Source organism: Hyperolius riggenbachi, chromosome 1 (assembly GCF_040937935.1).
Source record: "Hyperolius riggenbachi isolate aHypRig1 chromosome 1, aHypRig1.pri, whole genome shotgun sequence".
NCBI classification, from domain to species: Eukaryota; Metazoa; Chordata; class Amphibia; order Anura; family Hyperoliidae; genus Hyperolius; species Hyperolius riggenbachi.
In genome coordinates this window covers 391,807,810-391,834,087 of record NC_090646.1, presented here as the reverse complement: position 1 = coordinate 391,834,087, position 26,278 = coordinate 391,807,810, and the positions used below count along the sequence as shown (strand labels likewise).

The 26,278-nt window shown below is 44.7% G+C and overlaps 1 protein-coding gene across 4 annotated transcripts in view; it reads right to left on the bottom strand.

Moving 5' to 3' along the window:
• Positions 1–19,796, bottom strand: part of ELAVL2 (ELAV like RNA binding protein 2) — a 197,939-nt gene extending 178,143 nt beyond the window's left edge. For 2 of the 4 annotated variants that reach the window (XM_068234525.1, XM_068234557.1), the window contains exon 1: positions 5,371–5,514. Coding sequence is in view for 1 of the 4 variants with exons in the window: in XM_068234557.1 (XP_068090658.1) it covers positions 5,371–5,409 (39 nt within the window). In the remaining 3 variants the exon portion in view is untranslated. Of the gene's footprint in view, positions 1–5,057; positions 5,082–5,370; positions 5,515–19,156 lie in introns of those variants that run through there. The other 2 variants (XM_068234533.1, XM_068234536.1) reach the window with 2 other exon arrangements.
• Positions 19,797–26,278: the final 6,482 nt, after the last annotated feature.

Genomic DNA, 26,278 nt, shown 5'->3' with positions numbered 1-26,278 from the left:
CATCTGAATCAACTAATTAACTTTAAACACCTGCAAAAGATTCCTGAGGCTTTTAAAACTCCCAGCCTGGTTCATTACTCACAACCGCAATCATGGGTAAGACTGCCGACCTGACTGCTGTCCAGAAGGCCATCATTGACACTCTCAAGCAAGAGGGTAAGACACAGAAAGAAATTTCTGAACGAATAGGCTGTTCCCAAAGTGCTGTATCAAGGCACCTCAGTGGGAAGTCTGTGGGAAGGAAAAAGTGTGGCAGAAAACGCTGCACAACGAGAAGAGGTGACCGGATCCTGAGGAAGATTGTGGAGAAGGACAGATTCCAGACCTTGGGGGACCTGCGGAAGCAGTGGACTGAGTCTGGAGTAGAAGCATCCAGAGCCACCGTATACAGGTGTGTGCAGGAAATGGGCTACAGGTGCCACATTCCCCAGGTCAAGCCACTTTTGAACCAGAAACAGCGGCAGAAGCGCCTGACCTGTACACGGTGGCTCTGGATGTTTCTACTCCAGACTCAGTCCACTGCTTCCACGGGTCCCCAAGGTCTGGAATCGGTCCATCCCTACAATCTTCCTTAGAGTCCGGTCACCTCTTCTCGTTGTGCAGCGTTTTCTGCCACACTTTTTCCTTCCCACATACTTCCCACTGAGGTGCCTTGATACAGCATTCTGGGAACAGCCTATTCGTTCAGAAATTTCTTTCTGTGTCTTACCCTCTTGCTTGAGGGTGTCAATGATGGCCTTCTGGACAGCAGTCAGGTCGGCAGTCTTTCCCATAATTGCGGTTTTGAGTAATGAACCAGGCTGGGAGTTTTTAAAAGCCTCAGGAATCTTTTGCAGGTGTTTAGAGTTAATTAGTTGATTCAGATGATTAGGTTAATAGCTCGTTTAGAGAACCTTTTCATGATATGCTAATTTTTTGAGATAGGAATTTGGGGTTTTCATGAGCTGTACGCCAAAATCATCAATATTAAAACAATAAAATGCTTTGAACTACTTCAGTTGTGTGTAATGAATCTAAAATATATGAAAGTCTAAAGTTTATCAGTACATTACAGAAAATAATGAACTTTATCACAATATGCTAATTTTTTGAGAAGATCCTGTATGGTCTGATGTGTGTATGTGGCCTAATGCTTCATACACACTTGAGATAAAAGTCTTTGGAAAAGGCAAGATCACAGACCAATTTTACCCCCATTCCATGTAGTATGAGAGCCATACCTACACAGTCTATTCTATGGAGCTGCACTCCCCATCAGATAAAATCTTTGCAAGATGCTGCACACAAAGATGCCCGTACACACTCAAAAGATCATTATCTGCAAAAGATCTGTTCCTGCAAAAGATCGATTCCTGCAAAATGCATTCATAGTCTGATATCTGCAGATCCTCATACACACTTGGTTTAACAGACAATCATCTGCAGATCAGATCCACCAGGATGGATTTTCAGATCTGAAGATGATTGCCAGATATGCAGATGAAGTCTGTTAAACAAGGTGTGTATGATGATCTGCAGATCTCGGACTATGAATGCATTTTGCAGGAATGGATATTTTGCAGGAACAGATCTTTTGCAGATAATGATCTTTTGAGTGTGTACGGGCATCTTTGTGTGCAGCATCTTGCAAAGATTTTATCTGATGGGGAGTGCAGCTCCATAGAATAGACTGTGTAGAGTATGGCTCTTATACTACATGGAATGGGGTAAAATTGGTCTGTGATCTTGCCTTTTCCAAAGACTTTTATCTCAAGTGTGTATGAAGCATAACTCAATTGCAAGTGATAGACAAAAAAAAAAAAAAACCTTATGTCTTGCATCACAAGCATTTTTTTTCTCTTGCCCGATGCAAATATGTTAATGATTGAATTGCTGATGGGTAGAAAAAGGCAGGGAGGCTGAAACACTCTGCATTGCAACATAAAATATATACATAGGCAGACTGGTGAACAATTACTTCTTTTGGTAAGCCTTCTTTCACTGTGCATCTGCAGTGAAGCCCAGCTGGCACGACTGGAAAAGATTAAAGACTAACAGACCTGCCTGGGAGGATGGCGAGCAAGTCCACTGAGTACATGAGGATGGAGGAAGCCCCAGGAAAGTATAAGATTCTTCTGCTAAAAGAGACTGAAAAAAAAAAAAAAACTTCCCCTGGGGGTTATTTACCTCGGGAGGGGGAAGCCTTAGGGCCTGTTCACACTTATAATCGCAAAACGCCGGCGTTTTGCAGGAGTGATTTTCCCGCGATTAACGCAAAAAAATCACTGCACACTACGGCGGTTTTGGAGCGATCGCGATTAGCGTGCTTTGCACGCTAATCACGATCGCTAATCACGGAACGCTCATCGCCGGCAAATGCAGCGCGGTTGCGGTTATCGCTAACCGCAACCGCGGCAGTGAGAACACTGCCACTTGCTACAATGTGTAGCCGTTTTTGAAAAACCGCTAGCGGTTTGCCATGCGCGGGAATCACGTGATTCCCGCTCAGTTGAGGCTTCCTCCTCCCCTGTAGCTGCAGGCAGTCCCGCACTGGTTCCCTCGAAGTGTCCTGGAATCAATCCTCCCCCGACAAGCACTAATATTTACCTTCCCTGGCTCCAGCGGGGGCGCTGTTGCAGCTCTAAGCACAGAGAAAGGCGGAAATAGCCGATCTCAGTCAGGTCCTCTCTACTGCGCAGGCGCAGAAGACTTGCGCCTGCGCAGTAGAGCGAACCAACAGCGATCGGCTACTTCCGCCTATCTCCGAGCAGACAGCCGATACTGCGCTGGGAAGGTAAAGGTTTACATCCCCGCTATTTGGAGAGGCACAGCGAAACCGCCGTGGGACACAGGACAACGGGGAAGCCTTGATTGGATTCGGAGGCTTCCCCCACCCGAGACTACTTTTGTTAGTTGCAGGTTTTCTTTAAGTTATCTCAGATTTGTTAAACTAATAAATTATACATATTTGGGGCTTCCTCCAGCCCCCTTCAGGCTAATTGGTCCCTCACTGTCCTCCACCTCCTGGATCGTCCACTATCAGTCCTGGTACTTTAGCCAGCCAGGGGTGTAGTGCACATGCCTGACCGCTCCCCATCACTGGGAGCGTTCTGCATCTGTGCAGTACTACTGTGCAGAACGCTCCCAGCCGTACAATGGGTATCCATGGCCTGAATGCGCGGACTGGCCAAATTACCAGGACCAGTAGCGGACAATGAAGGCAGCACAGGAGGATGACGAGGGACCAATTAGCCTAAAGAGGGCTGGAGAAAGCCCCAGGCAAGTATAATTTTTGTAAGTTTAACCATCTCAGATACACTAAGGCCTGGAACCCACTGAAATCAGCAAACGCAAAACGCAACCGCTAGCGTTTTGTCTGAGCGGTTTGCAAGCGGATTCATGCGCGTTTTTTTGGTCGTGTTTTGCAACATTGTATTTTTTTGCCCAGCGGGTGCGTAGCGTTTTGCGTTTTTATCCTGATTGGTCCTGTGAATTATTTTTCATTTTGCAGTATGCTGAACCGCAAAACGCTAGCAAAACCGCTCAGTTTAGGTTTTGCTGAGCGTTTCCGCTAGCGGTTCAATACTTTACATTGAAGCGCTAACGCTCCCAAAATGCTGCACGTCCTACGTTTGCGTTTCTGAGAAATGCAAACGCTCCTGTGGAAGTTGCCCCATCCATTAACATTAGCCCAGCGTTGTGGCAAACTGCTAGCGTATCGCAGTGCTGCCAAAAGCGCTCCTGTGGGTTCCAGCCCTAAGGGCTCTATTCTCAAAGAGCCAAAAGTACCGCAAAATTTTACCGCTAAATTCCCGCCAGCGGTAGACTCCGCATTTTTTCAACATTCACTAACATTTTCCGCATGTTTGCCGCATGCGGGAAAAAAGATGCGGAAACAGCCATTATTCATGCGGGAATCATGCGGTAAAAAGGTCGCATGAAAAAGTGTTTTAAAAAAAAATTAAAAGTCCAGCAAGCACAGCCCTTAAGCCTCCACACTTCATTAAAGTCAATGGGATGCGGAATATATCACCTACTACTTGTAGGTGATTTAAAAAAAAAAAAAAAAAAAAAAAAAAAAATCGGTAATTAACAACGAAATGATGCGCCTGAACATTTTTGAGAATCTATCTTTTATTGCGGAAAATACCGACTTTTGCGGAAAGTTTTCCGCATGAATCCCACACTTTTACCACACTTTTTCCGCATGCGGGAAAAACATGCGGAACATTTTGAGAATTCCAACTTGACGGTATTTTGGGTGCAAACTTTCCGCATGCACTTTACCGCATGCGGGAAGTCTTTGAGAATAGAGCCCAGAGTGTGTGAAATATCTTTTACTGTGGAAAAAGTCCAGCAAACATGGCTCAAAATGCTCTAGAATACATACAAAAGAATGTGAAGTGAAAATAGTGGCAGGTACTTACAGGTGATAAAAAAAAAAAAAATGTTAACTCAAAATTTACCCTTACGAATTCCATTTTTTTTGCGGAATTTACCTTTAAAATTATTTTTTTTTTTTTATGGGGCATGTCACCGCAGTTGTCACTTTTTCCCCCAAATGGGTACATTTTTGGGTACTTTTCTGTTAGCCGGGCATTAATTACTATTCCCCCTCCAGGCCACCATGGATAGTAGGGAAAGATGCAATTCTGGTGGAGTTTTATCGCTACCTAGTGGATGCGCCCGGCTAACGGAAAAGTACAAATTTTCATAACTAATAGGTAACTCATTGAGAATGGAGACTATTGATGGTAACTATCCTGACCCAAATAAGAACTTAGCATGAGCTTGGTTAGTGCATAAAACCTGACAGCTGATTAATTATTCAGCCTTCAAGTAATTTATACAGGATTTCCAAATCTGATGACATCCATGCATTTTGTGGTTCAGTCCCCCTGAAAGCCTCATAATCGGGTACCCTCTCTAAAAGCACAAGGTAGATCACATCATTTACCATTTCTCAGTGTGCTAAGAATGCAATGTAACTACTCTACTCATTCTTTGGGCCAATATACAGTAGTAGTTTGGACTACAGATGCCAGGCCAGCAATACTCCAGACGGGTGGACGTCGTACCCTGGCAACTTGCAGCAGCTTCCATTGTCATCTCTTCAATCTGCTTATTACAGGCTGGCGGGGGCCTGAGTATAAGTGACCGAAGTCAGCACAGTCACCCCTGTGACAACCTCCATATTGACCCGGCCACAAGTTCACGCACAGACGACCCTCTTTGGCTATACCACAACACGCGCAACGCGCCAAGACACCCGACATAAAGAGGCCCTGCGCCCCACGTGCACTCTCCCGCGCGCACTCATAGCCACAGCCAGCAATCACTACAAAAGCAGCGACCGGGTCACCGGCACTCCGGGCCTCAGCACGCACTCACATGTTTGGTCTGTCCGAGGAGAGAACGTGCTCTTAGCATCCAGATACTACCCCAGACCTCACTGTCATCCGGTAAGAGGCTGAGGCAGCAGCCGCCCGCGCGTCATTCAAACATAAACCGTTAGAGCGTTCGCGAAGTCCGCGAGGGAATGATATACTTTCCTGCTGTTACGTCACAGAGGCGGAGCTGAGAGAAAGACAGGAGAGCGGGATTGCACAGGTGACAGTAATTATACAACAATGCATGGCGGGTAGGCGGCAGCGACTTTATTATTAATTGCGTGAGCATGGCTGTAGATGGACAAGTTAGAACATGTACGCCCGCTCTGTTTAGCTTAGTCATGTCGAAGGTAAAAACTCAAGGAAAAGGTATTGAAGAATTTAGTGGGAAGGGATTAAAGTCTCTAGTGTCTGTCTGTCTCCCTACTAGGAAACACCCGTTTATAGTGTCCTGGCTTGAATATAAATACCAAGGGCAAGAAATACTTAGGCAATGAAAACCGATAACACTTGTCAGTTTTCTGCACGTCATGTGTATTTGCAAGTGGAGAAATGCACCTTTTTTTTTAACAGAAGCTAATATAGTTGATAGAGAAAATGGAGGCAGTGCTTCACTTCTGTCAGTTCTTTTCTGCATTGCAAAAAAAATCAAGGTGTGAAGTGAACAAGCCCATTGATTTAACATTTTCCTGTGTAACTAATACATCCCATTTTAAGTATTCTGCACTATCCAAAAATACAGTTGAGCCAAAGGGAAAAGAATCCAAACTAGAGAAATTTGTATGCAGGAACTGGAAATGACTGCAATCATGAAATCAAATGTTGGCAGCTGATGAATTAACACATCAGTTAAAGTTCAGTCCCAAGATTTGTTTAGTGCTAGGTTCATTGTGCATTGCGTTTCTTGTAAAAGCTGTACATTTTTTGTGCATTGCATCGCATACAGCACGGCCTAAACTTTGAACGTTGTATAGGGGTATCATCAGGGTCTTAACTAGAAATCGCTGGGTCCCCCTGCTTTCTGCACTAGTGTTGTCCGGATCATGAACGATTCGGATCTTTGATCCGAATCTATTTTATGAGTCGATCATCCGAATCATCAAAATGAACGATTCGGATCGCAAAAGGGGCGGGGCCAGAAGCGACACGCCCCCTCTCAGCGGGCAGCGGGGTCCTGGAAGCAGAGCTGAGATGGATCGCTCTGTTGGATGGGAGGCAGCCTTGCAGGGACAGGTAGATGAGAGAGAGGGGACATGGGTGCCACTGCCAGATATGTGTAGAGCACACATACTGGCTATAATGTGCTGCCCATTACAGGCTGTCTGTTCCGTAGTTGTGCCCAGTGATCACATTGGAAGCTTTTGGCTCAGCACAGCTCAGTAACTTTGCAGGCACTGTGATTGCACTGCACTCGGCACTAAACAGCTGCACTTATCTTCTGGGAATGCTTTCCTTCACTGTGCGACGTTTGCAGTCAAAGTATACAGATTAGCATATAGGTGAAGTACATGTAAAGCATGACTGCACCATGTGGGTATTGTGTGCAAACAAACATTTCTGCTCTCTGCTCGTCCCTCCTCCCTTCTCTGCCCACTCCTTGCCCTCTGTCCATCTTCTCCCCTTCTCTGTGTGTCCACCCCCCTCCCCTTCTCCTGTCCACAGCAGGGAAAGACCTGTCCTGCTAGTCATTTCACCCCGAATGCTTCGGTAGTAAAATGATCCGAGATTCGGATCAAAGATCCGGATCTTTTCAATGATCCGATTCGAATCATCCGGATCATTGAAAAGATCCGAACTTCCCATCTCTATTCTGCACAGGCAAACTGTGAACCAAAGTTATTCAGTTGGCTAGTGCCAAAATGACAGCAGTAACTCACTGCACACATTTTCTCAATTCTATTCGCTTCTGTGATAAAACGTGCATGTTTTCAACTATATTGGACACAAAATGGGCTCTATTCACAATAAACAGTTCGGTAAAATTTTTGGGGAGATAAAATACCTCATGCGGTATTTTACACTTTTTTCAAATTCACAAAAAGTTGAGGCATAAGTTTGGTAATTTACCGAACTACCTCAATTCACTAAGCCCTGGTCGGTAAGATTCACTTACCAGCCTTCTAGCAGGGCAGCAGGCAGACTCGGAGCTTTATGTGTGACTGAGGTTTTCCAGACTGTGCATACTGTCATCCCTTTAGATGTGCTGCAGCCACCAGGGGGAGCTCTTCTGTGTAGTACAATACAAATAAGCACATCTAAAGGGATGCCTGTAGAGTTGTAGCATGTCTCTGCTTTGTGACACTAAAAGACCCACCGGCATCCCTATTGCATCCAAATCACAGGGAGAAGCAGGCTGTGTGGCTCTCCCTATTGGCTGCCTGGCTCTCCCCAGAGGCTGTCTGAAGTTACTGCACAGAGACAGCATGGGGAGAGCCCGTTATTGGCTGCTGTGAGCTGGTGAAAAATACCAAACACTTTTGGCCGGTAAATAAGATGTGGAAACCTTTGCGAATTGACGTTTCCTGAGGTAATTAACGCACAAGTCGGTAATTTACCTCACTAGTTGGGAACTCTGACTTTCTGTGCGGTAATAGTTTTAGTGAATTATGACTTGGGAAGGTGATCAGCAAAATCCGCTGTTTGAGCATTACTGATTGCGGTAATGCTTTGTGAATAGAGCCCTTAGTGTGCAGAAAACACAAACAGAAAATCGAAAAGATGAGTGTGATCCCAGCCGCAGCTTATTACATTCACTCTGTCCTCCTGTGATGGTGCAGACATCCAGCTCTGCAGACTTCTCTAGCATCTTTACAGTACACTTGTGCTCACAAGTAATTATGAGTATATAACTACCCGAATTTGTGATTCTAATGAGGATTAATTGCCTCAGGTGTGTGGCTGGGAGAGAGGAGGTTAATTAGCCAGCTGCCTGCCGCTTCTATGCTTATCACAGCTTCGCATGCGTCCAATGGGACACATTCCACGGCTCAGTACCACACACTTCCTCCTTTGGCTGGAAGGAGGAAGTGTGCAGTACTGAGTCGTGGAACACGTCTGATGATGTGATATGCATAGAAGCGCCGGGCAGCTGAGTAATTAACCTGCTGAGCGGTCTGGACGAGCTCAGCTCGTCCAACACCGCCAGAGGCTGCCGCTCAGGCCCTGCTGGGCCGATTTTAATGAAATAAAAAGCAGCACACGCAGCCGGCACTTTGCCAGCCGCGTGTGCTGCCTGATCGCCGCTGCAGCGCGGCGATCCGCCGCGTGCAGCGGCGAAAGAGGGTCCCCCCAGCCGCCCGAGCCCAGCGTAGCCGGAACAAACAGTTCCGGCCAGCGCTAAGGGCTGGATCGGAGGCGGCTGACGTCCATGACGTCACTCCGCTCGTCGCCATGGCGACGAGGTAAGCGAAACACGGAAGGCCGCTTATTGCGGCCTTCCGTGTTACTTCTGGCCGCCGGAGGCGATCGGAAGAACGCCTCCGGAGCGCCCTCTAGTGGGCTTTCATGCAGCCAACTTTCAGTTGGCTGCATGAAATAGTTTTTTTTTTATTTAAAAAAAAACCCTCCCGCAGCCACCCTGGCGATTTAATCAGAACGCCAGGGTGGTTAACCCTCTCTCCCAGCCGCACACCTGAGGCAATCAAGCCTCATTAGAATCACGAATTTGAGTAGTTAGATACTCGTAATTACATCCCTGCAGTACACAGCACTTGGGGAGGGGTAGAGAGGTTGAGGGCTGGGCGCTGTACACAAGAGCCTGCTGCACACTGAATAGGGACTGTCTACAAATCTTTGTCTGCAAAACTTTGTATGATTCCTTATCAGTGGCTGAGCAGATGCAGTCATTAGAACAACTGTGCAGAGAACACAAAGCCTTTTCTCTCCATGCCATTAGTTGTCAGTCTCACAGAACGGGGAAAATAAACTTCTCCCCCATGGGGCCCCCTGTGGTTCTGGGCCCCCTGCGGCAGTATCCCTTGCAGGGTTCTTTTGTTACACCCCTGGTTATTATAGCAGCATGGAAAGCCACGTTGCACTATGGTAGTTATGTCTTAACCTCCCCAGCGTTCAATTTCCCCAGGATTTCTGTGCAAACAGTGATAAAATTTATTTTTACAACTTTTTTTTCTCTGTAACTTGCCAAAAATGTGTCAAGCAAGGGTCTAGTATACAGTGCAGGAGAGTATTGATGTGTATGCATGTTTACACTGTTCACAGCATGTTTTTTTTGAACTGACATTTCTGTCCATACCGCTAGGGAGGTTAATGCCACACTGTGAACCTAGCTTTAAAGGGCAACTGAAGTGAGAGGGATATGGAGGCTGCCTTTTTATTTCCTTTCAACAGGAACCTTAACTGTGAAGGATATGAATGTTTCCTTAACCTTCCTGGCGGTAAGCCCGAGCTGAGCTCGGGCTATGCAGCCGGAAGGCACCGCTCAGGCCCCGCTGGGCCGATTTGCCAATTTTTTTTTTTTTGCTACACGCAGCTAGCACTTTGCTAGCTGCGTGTGCAATGCGATCACCGCCGATCCGCCATTTGTTGCGCCGCAGCTGCCCCCCCAGACCCCTTGCGCTGCCTGGCCAATCAGTGCCAGGCAGCGCTGTGGGGTGGATCGGAGTCCCTTTTGACGTCACGACGTCGATGTCGGTGACGTTATCCCGTCCGTCGCCATGGCGACGGGGGAAGCCCTCCAGGAGATCCCGTTCTTTGAAAGGGCTGGGGGGATGCCGCTAAGCAGCGGCTATCATGTAGCGAGACCTTGTCTCACTACATGAAAAAGAAAAAAAAAATTTTTTTTAAATGGATTTGTTGCCCCCTGGCAGATTTTTAGCAAACCGCCAGGAGGGTTAAACAATACCTGTTGTCTGGCAGTCCTGCTGATCTCTTTGGCTGTAGTAGTGGCTGAATCAGACCTGAAACAAGCATGCAGCTAATCTAGTCTGACTTCAGTCAAAGCACCTGATCTGCGTGCTAGTTCAGGGGCTGTGGCTAAAAGTATTAGAGACACAGGATCAGCAAGAGAGTCAGGCAACCGGTATTATTTTAAAAGGAAAAATCCATATCCTTCTCACTTTAGGTTCCCATTAAGCAATGCCAGTTACCTTGATATGCTGCTGATCCTCTACCTCTACTATTAGCCAGAGACCCTGAACAAGCATGCAGCAGATCAGGGGTTTCTGACATTGGGCTTTATTCACAATCATTTTCCGCATGCGGAAATGCACTTGTGGTAAATCCCCGACTGAAAAAAAACCACATCTTGACATTCACCAATTTTTACGCATGATTATTTACCGCATACGTAAAATTGTACACATTGTTTACCGTATGCGTACTTGGTGATATATTTCGCTTTCCATTGCCTTAAAGGGGAACTGAAGTAAGAGATATACGGAGGCTGCCATATTTATTTCCTTTTAATCAATACAAGTTGCCCTGCTGATCCTCTGCCTCTAATACTATTAGCCATAGCCCCTGAACAAGCATGCAGCAGATCAGGTGTTTCAGACTTTAAAGTCAGATCTGACAAGACTAGCTGCATGCTTGTTTCTGGTGTTCAGATACTACTACAGAGAAATAGCCCAGCAGGGCTGCCAGGCAACTGGTATTGATTAAAAGGAAATAAATATGGCAGCCTTCGTATACCTCTTACTTCAGTTCCCCTTTAAATTGAGTCTTCAGCCTTGAGCTCTGTGTTTGCTGCAGGGCTGTGGAGTCGGAGTCATGGAGTCGGGCAATTTTGGGTGCCTGGAGTCGGAGTCGGGAAAAAATGCACCGACTCCAACGCCTAATGAATTTGTAACTGTAATTAAAATAGAAAATGATAAAATGTTCTATTTCTCAGATAATAGTCATTAAAAATAATGTATATATACAGTAATAGCTGTGCTTTGTCCACAAAAATGAAATAAACCAATCAAAATTAGTTACTTGTGCTGCTTCAATAAAGCAGTCCCCGTATTTTTAAGGTCAGATATACATATCTGATTGTGACTGTATATATGATGTGTACACAGGAATCTCTTATATATACTAAATAATGTCTATGCTGTAAAAATAAAGCCTGATGTGTAGCTGTGTCACTAATAGAGATGGTCAACGAGATGGAAATAATTCCGCATTGATGCTGATTTATGCAAATGTATGCACTCTTTGCTCATGAAATCAAATAATTTGATATGTTATTAAAATTTGGTTTGGTGACTACAAATTAAAGGGTAACTGAGACGGATGAAAAGTAAAGTTTTATACATACCTGGGGCTTCCTCCAGCCCCCTTCAGGCTAATCAGTCCCTCGCTGTCCTCCACCACCCGAATCTTCTGCTATGAGTCCTGGTAATTCAGCCAGTCAGCGCAGTCCGGCCGCATGCCGCTCCCACAGCCAGGAACATTCTGCACCTGCGCAATAGTGCTGCACAGGTGTAGTATGCTCCTGGCGGCGGAGTGTGTGCATGCGCACTACGCCCGACTGGCTCAAGTACCTGGACTCATAGCAGAAGATCCAGGTGGTGGAGGAGTACGAGGGACTGATTATCCTGAAGGTGGCTGGAGGAAGCCCCAGGTATGTATAAAACTTTAATTTCATCTGTCTCAGGTTTACTTTGTTACACAGTAGTACCATACTCTACATATGCACTCCCCACAGAGCTGCAGGGAATCCACTGAGAATGCTGTGCACATTGAACACAGAGGTGTTGTCTATCGCCCATAAACCTAGTTCAGATTGTGCATGAAGAATGTGTAATAGAGGAAGAATCTCCTTATTCCCCTGCAGAGTACCTGCACATCATTCTTAGATGTACCCACACTTACATTGCCTAGGGCCTGATAGATGTTCTTTGTTCCGGTTTGTACCTTTTACAAGTACTCTTACCAAGGACTAGTTTAAGGCTAATTTCACACCAGGACGTTGCGTTAGAGGGGGCGTTAAGGTCGCATAACGTCCCCCTAACTCAACGCCTGGTGGTGCTGGATCTGGACGTCAGAGTGAGCCGCGTTGTGCAGCTCACTCTGGCGTCAGTGATGCCGTGATGCGCACTCTTGTGCGCATGCGGCATCACGTGGTCCCGCCGGCCAATCGCCGCACAGAGCGGCTGCTCCAGGAAGTAAACACTGCACGTCATAACGTGCAGTGCATATTAATTAGCCATGTGCCTGGCCGCTCTCCGCTCCTCCCCAACATTACTGAGCATGTGCAAGCAGTCTAACGCGGCTCAGCCGCGTCTAAAGTACTGCGTGCAGTACGTTGTCTTGTGACGCAGCGTTACAATGTAACGCAACGTCCGCACTGTGAACAGCCCCATTGATTTTTCATTACTGTGCGGTGGGCTGCGTTACAGGCTGCTCTAACGTGCGCCTGTAACGTCCCACTGTGAAACCAGCCTTAGTCTAAAGGGAATAAATATAGTAGTCTACATATCCTTCTCACTTCAGTTGTCTTGTAAAATTCCTAAGCATTGGCAGTTAAGAGACGAATTTCATGTTACATACTTTTAATCAACAAAATTGTAATATGCAAATTAGGAGTCGTGGAGTCGGAGTCGGTGGGATCCTAAACTGAGGAGTCGGAGTCGGTGGATTTTTGGACCGACTCCACAGCCCTGGTTTGCTGGACTTCAAATTTTATTTTTGAAAAGTTTTTTTTATGCCACTTTTTTTCCCGCATGGTTTCCGCATATTTACTATGTAATTACGCATGTTTCCCAAAAAAATGTATACGCATTGTTCCCGCATGCGGGAAACCTGCGGAACATTTTTAGTGAATGTGAAAAAAAAGCGGAAATTATCTCTGGCGGTAAAAAAAATCTCTTAGGGCCCTTTTCCACTAGCAATCGCTAGCGTTCACGCTGAACGCTAGCGATTGCTGAATCGCAATTAGCGGCGATTCCCCGACGTTCGCGGCCGCAATTTTGCTATGCTATGCACTGCATAGCAAAAGCGCGGCAAAAGTTGCTCCGCGGCGCGATCAAGTAAAAAACGAATCGCAGTAGTGGAAATTACCTACCGCGATTCCTATGTTAAAAAGCAAACCGTAGCGATTGTAAAATCGCTAGCGGTTTGCGTTTTTGCGCTGGTGGAAAAGGGCCCTTACCGCATGTGTGATTGTGAATAGAGCCCATTGTCAGATCTGACAAGATTAGCTGCATGCTTGTTTCTGGTTTGATTCAGACACTACTGCAGGCAGGGCAAGACCACCAGGGCAGCCAAGTAACTGGTATTCTTTAAAAGGAAATAAATATGGCAGCTTCCATATTCTTCTCACTTCAGTTGTCCTTTAATTTTGTTGCTAGGGACGTTTAGTGAACTACAAGTAACTCTGAGTTAATGCAGGATTAACACATTTAGGACACATTCACACTTGCTGATCGCAAAACGCTAGTGCTTTTGCTAGTGTTTTGCTATGGCGATTTTGCGCAATTAATGCAAAAAAATTGCCATTCACTCTTGGCGATTTTTTTTCCACGATCGCTTTTAACGCTTCTATAGCACTGAAACGCGATCCCCGGGAAATAGCCTGAAAATGGTGCAGGCTACGAGTTTGCGTTTAGCGTTTTTGGGCGATTTGCGGCGATTAGCCCAAATAAGAACGGGCCCATAGGGTTTCATTACACTAGCGCTTTCAAAAGCGCAAGCGTTTTGCTGAAATTGCTGGCAAAACGCTCCAGTGTAAATGGGCCCTTATGGAGCTTGAAAATTGACCAGTTGAAACCTGCCAAGGTGGAATTTGATTAGTCAGTTTTCAAGCTGCATACATTTTGCATTATACCGTACCAGCTTGAAAATGTTTGCATTTCATTGACCGTCCCTATTCTTGAATAGTGTGGACAGATGACAGCATCTTTAAGGCTGCTTTCCCACCAGGACGTTGCGTTTTAGGGGACGTTATAGGTCGCATAACGTGCCCCTAACGCAACGCCTGGTGGTGTTGGAGCAGGACGCTACCTAGAGCTGCGTTATGCAGCTCTTGGTGCGCCTTTTTTGTGCTGTGGGATGCGGAGACCACGTGATCCGCATCACGTGGTCCCGCCAGCCAAATCGCCGCAGAGAGCTGCGCTCCAGGAAGTAAACACTGCACGTCACACCGTGCAGTTATTATAAATTAGCCATGTGGCTGGCCGAGGAGGAGGAGGGGAGACCTCCTCCTCCAATACTACTGAGCATGTGCAAACAGTCTAACGCGGCTTAGCCGCATAGAACCTACAGCATGCAGCACTTTAACTTGACATGCTGTGTTACAATGTAACGCAACGTGGGCACTGTGAACAGCCCATTGACTTTTCATTGCTGTGTGGTGGGCTACGTTACAGGCTGCACTAACGTGCGCCTGTAAAGTCTTAATGTGAAAGCAGCCTTAGGCTATGTTCACACTATAAATCGCCATCGCTATTTCAGGCGCTGAGCAATTTACTGCAATTTTTGTAAAAATAGCATTTCCCGATGCTTTCTAAGGTCTTGTTCACAAGTAAAATCGAAAATTGCTGACAATCGTTTTTTGGATTTTCTTTCGCCTTCCTGTGCACTGCGATTTTTATATAAAGCGCTTTTCTAAGCGCTTTTGCAGAGCAAGTCAGGAAGTGAACTCTTTCACCTGGAAATGAATAAATACAATGTATTTATTCATGAAAGCGCTGGGAAAATCGCTATACAAAGAGTTTTTTCAATCGTTTTGCAATTTCCCTATACCTTCCATTGAGGCAAATCGCCCTGAAAAAATGGTACAGGCAGCACTTTGGTGAGTGGATTGGAATCGAACCGTTTAGATATGAACACTCTCATAGGGAATCATTGCACAAGTGCTTAGGGTGATTTCTAAAATCGCCAGCACCAATCTGCACAAATATGCAAATGCTTATAGTGTGAACAAGCCCTTAGATCAGGGGTCTCAAACTCGCGGCCCGTGGGCCATTTGCGGCCCTCGATACAATATTTTGTGGCCCTCGCCAGCAAAAGCTTCCTTATAGTTCGCTTCAGTGCTCCCAAGTAATCCGCCGCAACCCCTGCCTCTAAACGAGGGCTGCAGAGCCCCCAAATCGCCCGGGGGGCAATCCGCCGGCATTTCCTGGAAGGGGCAGAGCTTTCAGCTTCAGCTCTGCCCCTCCTGACGTCAATCGCCGCCTCTTCCCGCCCCTCTCTGTGAAGGAAGAGTGAGAGGGGCTGGCAGAGGCGGCGATGCGCCGCGATTGTGAAATTCCTTATGCGGCCCAGCCTCATCCTGACTTTGCCTCCTGCGGCCCCCAGGTAAATTGAGTTTGAGACCCCTGCCTTAGATGGTTTTATTGCTATCCATGTCACTCACTAGTATGATTTCCCTTTAAAAAGTCCATTTTGTGCAAAATTTAAATCGTTCAAACTTTTTTATTTTTTTTGCTCAACTCTATCCATCTGTCCCCCATCTCAATTTAGGCTTTTAGAATAGGAGCTTACCTGCACACAACTCCCCGCTAATGGTAGGTTTCATCAATTAGGTAATAGCTATTTTTTGCTCACCTTGGGCTACTTCCAGCACCTCGCAGCCATCTGAGTCCTTCGCCGCTGCCCCGGTCCTTCACGTTGTCTCGCTGGCCACCCGTGATCGCGACCCTGCCGGCGGGTTGGGTCTTCTGTGCCTGCATCTGTTCCCGCGTGTTCATGTCATCTGGCGCGTACTGCACCTTGTGCACAGCTACTGCGCAGGCGCAATATGTGCCAGGTGATGCAGTCATCACAGGCATCCAGTGGGACAATGCGGAGGACAGAGGTTGCGGCGAGGGACGACTGCGAGGGGCTGGAAGAAACCACAGGTGAGTAAAAGAAATAGATTTTAATGTTGGCCTTGAAAGTCATTTAGGGCCCGTTTCCACTAGAGTGAATCTGCATGCGTTTCCTGCATGCAGATTCGCATAGACAACACAAGTGGATGGGCCTGTTTCCACTTGTGTGGGATTCTGTGCGGTTTGTCGTGCAGAAAAAATCTGCACGGCAGACCCATCAGAATTCGCACGCGATTTGTCGGTAATGTAACTAAATAGGAAAACCGCAAGCATTTTAGTCTTGCGGCTTTCCCGGCGTTTCCGCTTAAAAACCCATGTCAATGCTTGCAGGTATTGACATGGTTAAAATCGCGTCGTGCAAACCGTGAGCGATTCCGCGTGAAAATCTGTATAGAAACGACAACGAAACCGCATGCGGATTCGTTGCCGCGATTTTCCCATCGAAATCAGGCCGCACTAGTGGAAACGGGCCCTTAAAAGGTAATGTGAAGTGAAATAAAAAAAAAAAAAAAAAAAAAAAAAACTGGGTGCTATTAACAGTGTTCCCCAACCCTGTCCTCAAGGCCCACCAACAGTGCAGGTTTTGCGGAAATACACAGAGGTAGCTGATCAGCTCTGCTGAGGCACTAATTCCCCCACCTGTGAACGTTTGTAGTTTTCTGCAAAACTGTTGGGCCTGGAGGACAGGGTTGGGAAGCTGTGCTATAGAGCTTTCCTGTTCCTCTCACTGTCACCTCGTTCTAGCGATGTTGTCCTTGAAAGAGCTTTGTGACCAATTGGTCAAGTACAGCTCTGAGTATCTTCTGAAGGCTTTGGGAGCCAAAGAGCTCCTGAAGACAGGCCGCTCCATGCTGCACATGCGTAAACGCACACTCGTGCATGTGCAGTACAGAGCCACCCATCTTTGGGAGCACTTGGGAATGGAAGGCTCCCGCGGTGGCAGATTTGAACAGGGGTGACAGTGCTGGAATGAGGGGACTGTGAGAGGAATGGTAAGACTATTTTAGATCCAGAGCCTTCCTTCTCAATCAGCAGTTCTTGGGTCACACACCTAGTACATGCAAGAAAGTACCAAAGCCAATATGTCTCTGCAAACCTTTGGTGATAGTGATTCATGATGAAAAAAAGCCAAGGGTCCATATTACAGTCCTGGGTTTTAGCCAGTTGCAAGCAATGGAATTCCTATTTTCAGGACTTTCAAACTAAATAGGAAGTCCCACAATATTCCTAAAGCCTCTTACGTACTTTCAATTAGGATTGGCCAGTTACTGACCAATTTTACCACCAATCATAATTGGAAGTGTGTCCCAGGCTTTGGGGTACATACACACGTGCAATTTTGATTGGCCAGTTACTGACCAATTTTACCACTTCCATGTAGCATAACGGCCAACAGATTTTTATAAACTGATTGTGTAGGTAAGTTCTCATACCACACAAAAATGAAAGTTGGATGTGTGTACTATGCTTATGCAACAGTCCTGGACACTCGCTAAACACAAGATTATTTTGCCACCATCCCGGGTAATTATTTAAAATGGGTAATTTATAATCAAACGTGATAAAGTGATCAAATGGCCTTTTCTGTTTTAGAAATATTTATTGCAGGTGCACAGCATATGAAGAGCTTCCACGATCAATCTAGTATAGCGTTCACCACATCACATCTGTACAAGGTCCCAGGTCGCGATAGGCATGGTACAGTCTCCTTATGACTATGTACACAGTTGTACAGGAAACTGATTAAAAGCTAACCCATACACCATAGTCTGTCCGAAATTTGCATTACCAGTGTTATTTTATTGGGGGGGGGGGTCGTCCCTTTTCAAAAAACGGAATTACAGACACTTTGTACAGCGCTAATCAGGTTCAGAAATCTAATCAGTGATTACCAAATCGGTTGACAGATTAATCCGCTGTCAAGTGATTTTTTTTTTTTCTGATCTCTCCCTGTGCATGGATCCGGTTTAGCCCATGGTAGTTCTGGTTCAGGCAGAGCAAAACATTCACTCAAAGTGAAATTTTATCTTACCACATCTATGTAGTATATGGGCCTTCCTAAAGAATATTCAGTTTATTTAGTATACATTTGGTAAGATGAAACATGGCTGTCCAATCAAGATTGTACAGTGTATGGCCACCTTAATTCATTTAGCTGTTGGTTCTGTGTGTTGTAAACTGAAATAAGAAAAAGTATTATGCAGTTTGTCATTTATATGCTTGCAAAAATGAAAATTCCAGGTCACAACTTTCACTGTTCCTAGAAATCACTGTATATAGAGAAGACTATAAGGATCTTTCAGGGTGTGATTGACATGCCTGCTCCCTTCGTGTTATGTCAAATTATGATTTGAGCTACACGTTGAGATCTTGCAAAGAAAGATATGTATATATGGATTTGTGAAAGAAAACACGATATTGTTGTTTTTTTTTCAAACCGTGTTTGATTTATACACCTACTCATCAAAACAGTACTTAGTAAAATGTGTGTTCTGGAGAATGAAAGTTGCTCAAAACACTGCATTCTAGCAGTCCTAACTGGTCACACTCACAAGTGCAATAGCTCTCATATACCTCTTATTCCAATGGGCTTCTTCGTCAAGGCTCTAAAGACGAGTAAATTGTCAGACGTTCTATGGCCAGAATATGGCTAATGCAATTATTTTTAAGCCTGCCATAACTGAAGAAATCCTTTAATACCGCGATTAATCAGATCAAAGCGAAACTAGCTGATTAACTGGATCCAGCGTGCACCCTGTAATGGCTAGACATTACACTAGCACTGCAAATCAACAATTACCTTATTACTTCGGTTTAATAGGGAATTGCTGACTAGTTAACATACACAACAGTTCAAGGCAATTGCTTTTCAGAAAGAGCGAGATTAACCTGCTATTTACCAAGAAGATGTTGATGGGGTATTAGCGTATGGATCATGCAGTCACATCAGTTTCTATGTATAGCAGCCGATACAATAGCATACACACACGCTAGCTAGCACAGAATACGTTTCACACACATATACAAACTTACCTTTAGTTGTCAGCTTACAGGATGCAGTCTTCCCCCAAAATGGATGTAAAACTGGTGAAAGCTGGTCTTGCTATCTGGTTCTGTTTAAGTAGCAGCAAATATGCTACACTGCACTAAGGCCTAATTAAAACCACAATAAGACCGATGAAATTACATAAGAACAAAATAATTGCAAAATAAAATAAAAAAAAAAAAACTCAGAACTGAAAGAGAGCAGCTCTTACTTATAGTGTGGGCTGCTAAGCTAAACTAAGCAGAGGCAAAACAAAGAAAATGGGAAGGTTTTAAAGGCGTTCCAAAGCTAGTTTGTAAATGTGCCCTGCTTTTTATCATAAAGGATTATTATTCTTCCCTTTTTACTGTGATGTTTTTAATTGTTGCCTGCAGAGGAGATTTGCTGCATCCTTGGTACTGGTGCATTAAAAATGGGGAGGGGAATAGGGAAAAAAATAGGGTGGGGAGGTAGCTTGTATAAAATGGGAAAAGAAGAAAAGAGGAGTGGGGCTTTGGGAAGAGGGAGGTGGAGCGGATGGTAGATTTATAGCAACCCTATGAGAATAATCCCCCCCAGTAGCCTGTGTAGGTAGCCAGCGCTGAGCGTAGTCTCTGCACTGATAGTGCTGCTGCTGCAGACACCTGCCCGAGCACTGGCTTTGCGCTCTCCTACCCAGACGCTCTGCTCCCGTTGGCGCGTGCCGACCACGCCCACCACGGAACGCACATCCAGGATGAGCAGAGGAGGGGTGGGGGTGCCTGGCCATCCGTCCTATTAGCTCTTGGAGCATCTTGAAGACCAGTAGAGGCTATTTAACCATTGAAAACTGCCTATGTATAAAGCTGTGTTTGAAGACATAGATGCGTTGTTTTTGTTTGTGTTTTTTCTTGCGCGGAGATAATGCCGGGTAGCAAGGACTTCTCAAGGTCACAGTGGACTGGTAGGCACCCCCATGCAGGCATTCAGCGGCTCCGCTCACATGCTCACTCATTCGCCAACACTGTAATAGTGACCAGCCCTGACTTATGCAGCATCACAGGGCTGCATTCTATACAACTGGCGACTATTGCCTTCCATGCTCTCCATTCATGTTTACTGTCATCCCCATAGCCAGTTCTGGGTAGGTACTGATGAAAAGAATGGGCTTTGGCTCAGATTGCCCGAAGGGTGGGTGACAAAGGATACGTGCTGATGCTCCAAATAGGTTTCCACTGCTAATCAAAGCATGTCAGCTCTTCCTAGTGCATCTTTCTAGAAGGGGCGTAGCTCCGACACTAGACATACAATACATGTCACAAGAGATCTCCTCTAGCCGTACGGTAATAACTTATAACTCACACATGCTCGATCATGCTCCTCCATCAGTGTGTGCATTATTAATAATGGGGACATGGCTGCTGCAACGACAAGCACTGACCTAGAATCATCATACTACAGTAGATGCTTAGCTGGCTTTCACGTGCCTATAGATGTTCACTAACGAGTGTTGTTGTCTATGATGGAACCCTATAGCTTCATGCAGTATACCACTCCCACGGTGTCTGTGGAGGAAGGTGAGAAAGCGATAAAAGGTGAGACAAGATTTGTTTTGTAAAACACGAACGCCGAGCCTGGATTCCTTTGAAAGTGTCCTTCAGTGCAGATGAATAATTGATGAAGACTTTCGTCTGTGATCTTTCAGTTCTCTAATCCAGACTTCCTGCATTAGCCCGCATCATCGTGTCCTTTTGTTTCTTTCCCAATAATAAAATCTATAATTTGCATTATTACCCCCATGCATGATTTATGATGATGTGCCGTAAGCCGAGTGTGCTTCACATAGTTTCATAGACGTGGGACGAATGTGTGCTTAGTACTCCAATTAACAATCTTGATATTTCTGGTTCAATAGCTGCAAACCTACCAGAGTATTCATTTACCTTTATCCCAGTAAACATGGTTGTTCAGTATGCAAATCATTGCACTATAGTATCTTACATGACACTTAGAATAACCTTGATTGATAAAGTATAGAGTGTAGTGTGTCATCTCCTCTGGCTTATAACATACTTTTCTTTTCAGCCTAAAAATATCTTAACGTTGGAAAACAGAAAACAAAACTGAAATAATACAGACTTTTATACTAGTCCTTCGTGTGGTTTTCATGCTTGCCCTACATTTTTACTGTGCTACTTTCAGTAACTTGGTGAGTCAGATACCGTGTAGCACTGAGATCCTGGACTACATAAAAGGAATACATGCGATACAAGTATCGAAATATGTGAGTAAGCTCTCGGTCATCACGTGAATTGTTGATAAAAGTAAGTTTATGACAACAATTAGACGATCTGGATGGAAACTGTAGGAGCAATCCCACCGAGGAATGCTTGCAGCCAAGCCTGTACAATCTGTGCTGCTGTCATGAAGATCAGTTTCAGCACCACGGACAGTACTGCATACATCATTGGAGACTAGATTCCGTTTCAGTTTGCATAGCTGTTCTCTGCACACTCATGAAATCAGGAATCGGATATGCATAGCATCATAGTGATTTCATGTCCAGGGCAATGATACCTGGAGCAGAAATATGATACAAAGTGATCTTACAAGTTTACTTTATACATGTACATTCAAAAGCAGTACCTTCGATGCTTGTTTATGATGCCAAGGAACTGCAAGTGTAGTTTTACAAACGTGTCTTTGAACAGTGTGTATACATACTGACCTCATTGATTGCTTTGCACGTGGTGATTGGTGTGCCTTGGAAATTAGTCTGAAATGATATGTTACGTTTGTAAATGTAAATTTAATAACATTTGTAAATTCAATTGTTTTAATAAAGCCTTGGAAAATGAATCTGTATGGGAGGTCCAACTGTATCATATGTGTTTGTGGGATAATCTAGTCAGTGACACCTGCTGTAGTATGTGTGCACATTTTATGAGAACATAGTAACTAATGTTGCAGTACACTGTCAGCAAAAAGAACTATATCTCATTACTTTTTTTTTGGGGGGGGGGGGGGACTTTATTATCTTGACATATGTTATCAGAATTCCCTGTGGTGTCTTTTAACCATCAAGTGCATGCAGCTATGTACAGATAACTTATGCACATTTGGAATTGAATGGAATTCTACTGGATCCTGCAGTTTATCATATGACTTTTTTGTAAGGGGTGTCCACTGCCTTCTGCTGTTCATGGCTTTATCCAGTATAACACAACGTGTTGGGTATTAAAGCACATGAAAAATACACATTTTATTTATGGAGTGTGTGTGTGTGTATATATATATATATATATATATATATATATGTATATATATATATATATATATATATATATATATATCAAACTTTTTTTGCAGTTGATTTGACATTCAGATTAAAATCTGGTAGTTGCTGTATTCTCACAGGTGTCTAATTTGATGCATTTATGTTTTACTATTTGTGTGGCAATCAGTGACAGGATTTTTTTTTTGTTTACGTTTTTTCATCTGTGAGATCGCCAGATATTTCTTAACTTTTGTGTGCACAGCGCATGTGTGAAACAGAAGTAAGTAAATAGACTACAAAAGTATGTCTTTCGTCTTTTGCATAAACTGGTCGCTTGTATGTGTACACAATCATTAGAAAGGTCTGCCGGTCAAACCTTCCTGACAAATCTATGTGGTAGATTGATTCCTCGGTTTGTAAAAACTTCTGTTTCGTGTGTGTACCCAGCTTTAGAGTGTGCTAGTAACCACAGCAACTCAGTTGGCTTAGGTCACAAGACCATATGTTTTAAAATTTGTATTTTTTTTTCTGCAGAAACTTTATTTGACACAAAAAGAGAGAATAATTAGCACAGCTTACTACTCTGTCAGTGGATATATTAAGGACACTGTTTACTAAGCTGTCAGTACCTTTTGTACTGTTAAGTACTATTGGAGTACTATTGGAGTGCTTAAGTACTTTTCCTGGAGGGTTCGTTTACAACAAAAACAGCATATAATGCATAGAAAAATGCAATGTTTATTGGGACATGCAGGCATTTACATATATCTGCATTTGGTTCTGGGCATGCAAACACATTCATGGGATCCTTGGGGAATCTAAAGTTTGTACCCTATATAAAACTGCATGCATTTGCAGTCCATAAAATACAAGTAATCATGTGCAGTGTGAATAAGCTCCTAGAACAAAAGGCCAGGTTTTTTTTCCTGGCTAGCTCATGGGGGCTGCTCCCTCCACATCATTTAACCATTACATTAAAAAGATCAAACATACTAAATACATCATCATCATTATTATTATTATTTATTGTATTTATAAAGAGCCTACATATTATGTAGTGTTGGACAATAAATAGTGATACATTCAATGTTAACAAGGGGTGTCCAACAGAGAGATTGCACAAGGTTATACATTCAAACAAGGCATAAGATACATAATCCTGGAAAACAAAAGTTTGCTTTCTTAAAACACAAAGAATTTGCGCTAATTCACGTTGGAGTAAGCTTTGAGATGTCTCCCAGAGCATCACTGCTGAATATATGCAAATTAACATAATCCTGTGATGGTAAAGAGGGAAGAGGCGCCCAGAGCAGATAAAATACGTTAAAAACAAATAAAATGAAAAAAGTGAGGTGGCTTACTTCAATGAAGACAAATTCACGTATTAATAGAATTTTATTGCACTGGCAACGCGTTTCGTGGGTGCATACCCACTTCCTCAGGCCAAATAGCAGTGCCTAATAGTGCTTGTAGCCACAAATAAGGCGCCTTATTTGTGGCTACAAGCACTATTAGGCACTGCTATTTGGCCTGAGGAAGTGGGTATGCACCCACGAAACGCGTTGCCAGTGCAATAAAATTCTATTAATACGTGAATTTGTCTTCATTGAGGTAAGCCACCTCACTTTTTCATTTTATTTGTTTTTAACGTATTTTATCTGCTCTGGGCGCCTCTTCCCCCTTTACCTTGTGCCTTCACCCTTCTTTTGGAGGGGGATCAACCCTCTTTGACCAGTTTAGGTCATTTGAGGTTTGCTTTTTATCAAGAGTGCGACCATCACCAGCTCTGTCTGGTCACCCGAGTGGAGTCGGGGTTATACATCTCCACCTGCTTCTAGTGGTCGGTTGCCCTTCTGCAACCCACCTTTGTGAGTATAATACATTCGCATATTTTACATGCTTCTGGTACTGTGACATACTGCACCATTTGGGCTCCTGTTGTCTCTGTGTTTTCTTCCTGCAGGGTGCAATTTTTATTATCCCTACTTTTTGTCCATAATCCTGTGATTTTTAGTTTTGAGGGCTTGCTTGAAGGGGTTGAAGGAAGGGGCAAGTGCATGGGAGAAAGAAATGGGTGGGGTGGTCAGTTGGAAATCTTTGGAGTACTGGAGGGGGCAGGAAGGTATATATCTGGAGACGAGCTCAGAGATGTAGATTGGGCAGGTCTTGTTCACAGATTTGTAGACCAGGCACAGAATTTTGAAACTGATCCTGAAGCAGATAAGGAGCCATCCCTCTTCCCCCAAACCCCCCGCCCCACATGATGGTGTCTGTAGAGGTGAGTTCACATACACACCGGCAACCTACACAGGGTGCTCTCTGGCTGCATACACAGGTGTGTCCCTGGCTGCCTTTATGGGGGGGGGGGGGGAGAGTCTCTCCTGTTGCCTACATGGGGATGGGCTTCCGGGCTACCTACACATTGAGCTCCTTGTCTACATATACTGGGAGGGAAGTGCATCTTATACTGTGGGGCTGCATCTGGCCACCTAAAACTGGGAGCTCTTGTGGCTACCTACACTGGGGGGAGGGGGGGGGGCGCTGAACCTTACTAATATTGGAGGCTCCTGTGGCTACCTATGCTGGGAAGGACTGCATCTGGCTAAATAATACTAGGGCCTCCAATGGCTACCTATGCAGGATAGGGGATGCATCTAATAGTGGGGTTGATCTCTGGCTAGCTACACTGGGGGCCATCTAATATTGGGGGAACCTCTGGTTAACAAGCCAACTCCGCAATTGCCACATAGCACCAATCCTTTGGTCACTACACTGGCTACCCATAAAATGAAGAATCCTTTTAAAAATTGCCATGCTAATATTTAAATCCGTACACAACCTAGACCCTGGATACCTGAAGGATTTGTTGCAACTGCATCACATCTCCCACAACCTCAGATCAAAAGGATGCAATAACTTGACCACCCCCAGAGTCCAACTAAATACCTCTAGCCAGAGCTTTCTGTCATGCTGTTCCTATCCTTTGGAATGCTTTGCTAAAAGACAGCTCCAACCCGGGACATGTTTGAATCAAAACTGAAACGCCACCTGTTTAGTCTGACATTTATGATCACATCACTATGTACTGATCTGAGACAAGCTTATGCGCTTTGGGTTTTCAGGGAGAAAACAACTTTACAAATGTTTTGTTGGTTAACGCATTATAATAGTATGCCTGAGTCTATGGGGCAGAGGTGCAATTTATACACCCTTGCCCTGGGAGCTCTATAGTCTAAAAAAATCCCCTGTCTCTGACTTGTGGAAGAGCTTTTTTTATCACAGTAGCCTAGTCTCCTGCAGCGCCTTGGAGTTGCGTTGCTCCTGGGAAAGCTGCCACAGTCACTAATCCATTCACCCCATTTTTTAGTATAGGGATCTGTGGCTATAGGTTGGGGTAGCACAGACTAACAGTGCATGTGGTCTGTTGTGCAAGGGGTTGTGGTGGGTGGCAGGGCTGGCCTGCAACTTAGCCAATTCCCATTGCTTTAAAAGTGAGTGAGTGAGTGATTTCATTTCAGCACATGGCTTTTGGTTTATATTTATAAATCCTTTTGTTTTTCAGTGCATGGTGGGAGGGAGAATATGTTTTCTATGGTGGTTATTGCATAAGGGAGGGATGTTAGGATTAGGCCTCAGAAAGGGAATTTTAACTTTAACAAAGAAATCGGCTAGAGTTGGATGAATGATGTGGTGGGACTAGCCCCTACAAAAAGGCCATCATGTAGTACAAGCAACAGTGCATTTCAAATTCTTGATGCCCTGTGCCCTCACTCAAACCATCAATACTGATATTAAACATACCAGACAGGGGCAGAGTCTAAAGACCCTTGTGATGTTAGGATGAGCAGCATGATCCTCTTAAAGAGGGCAACAC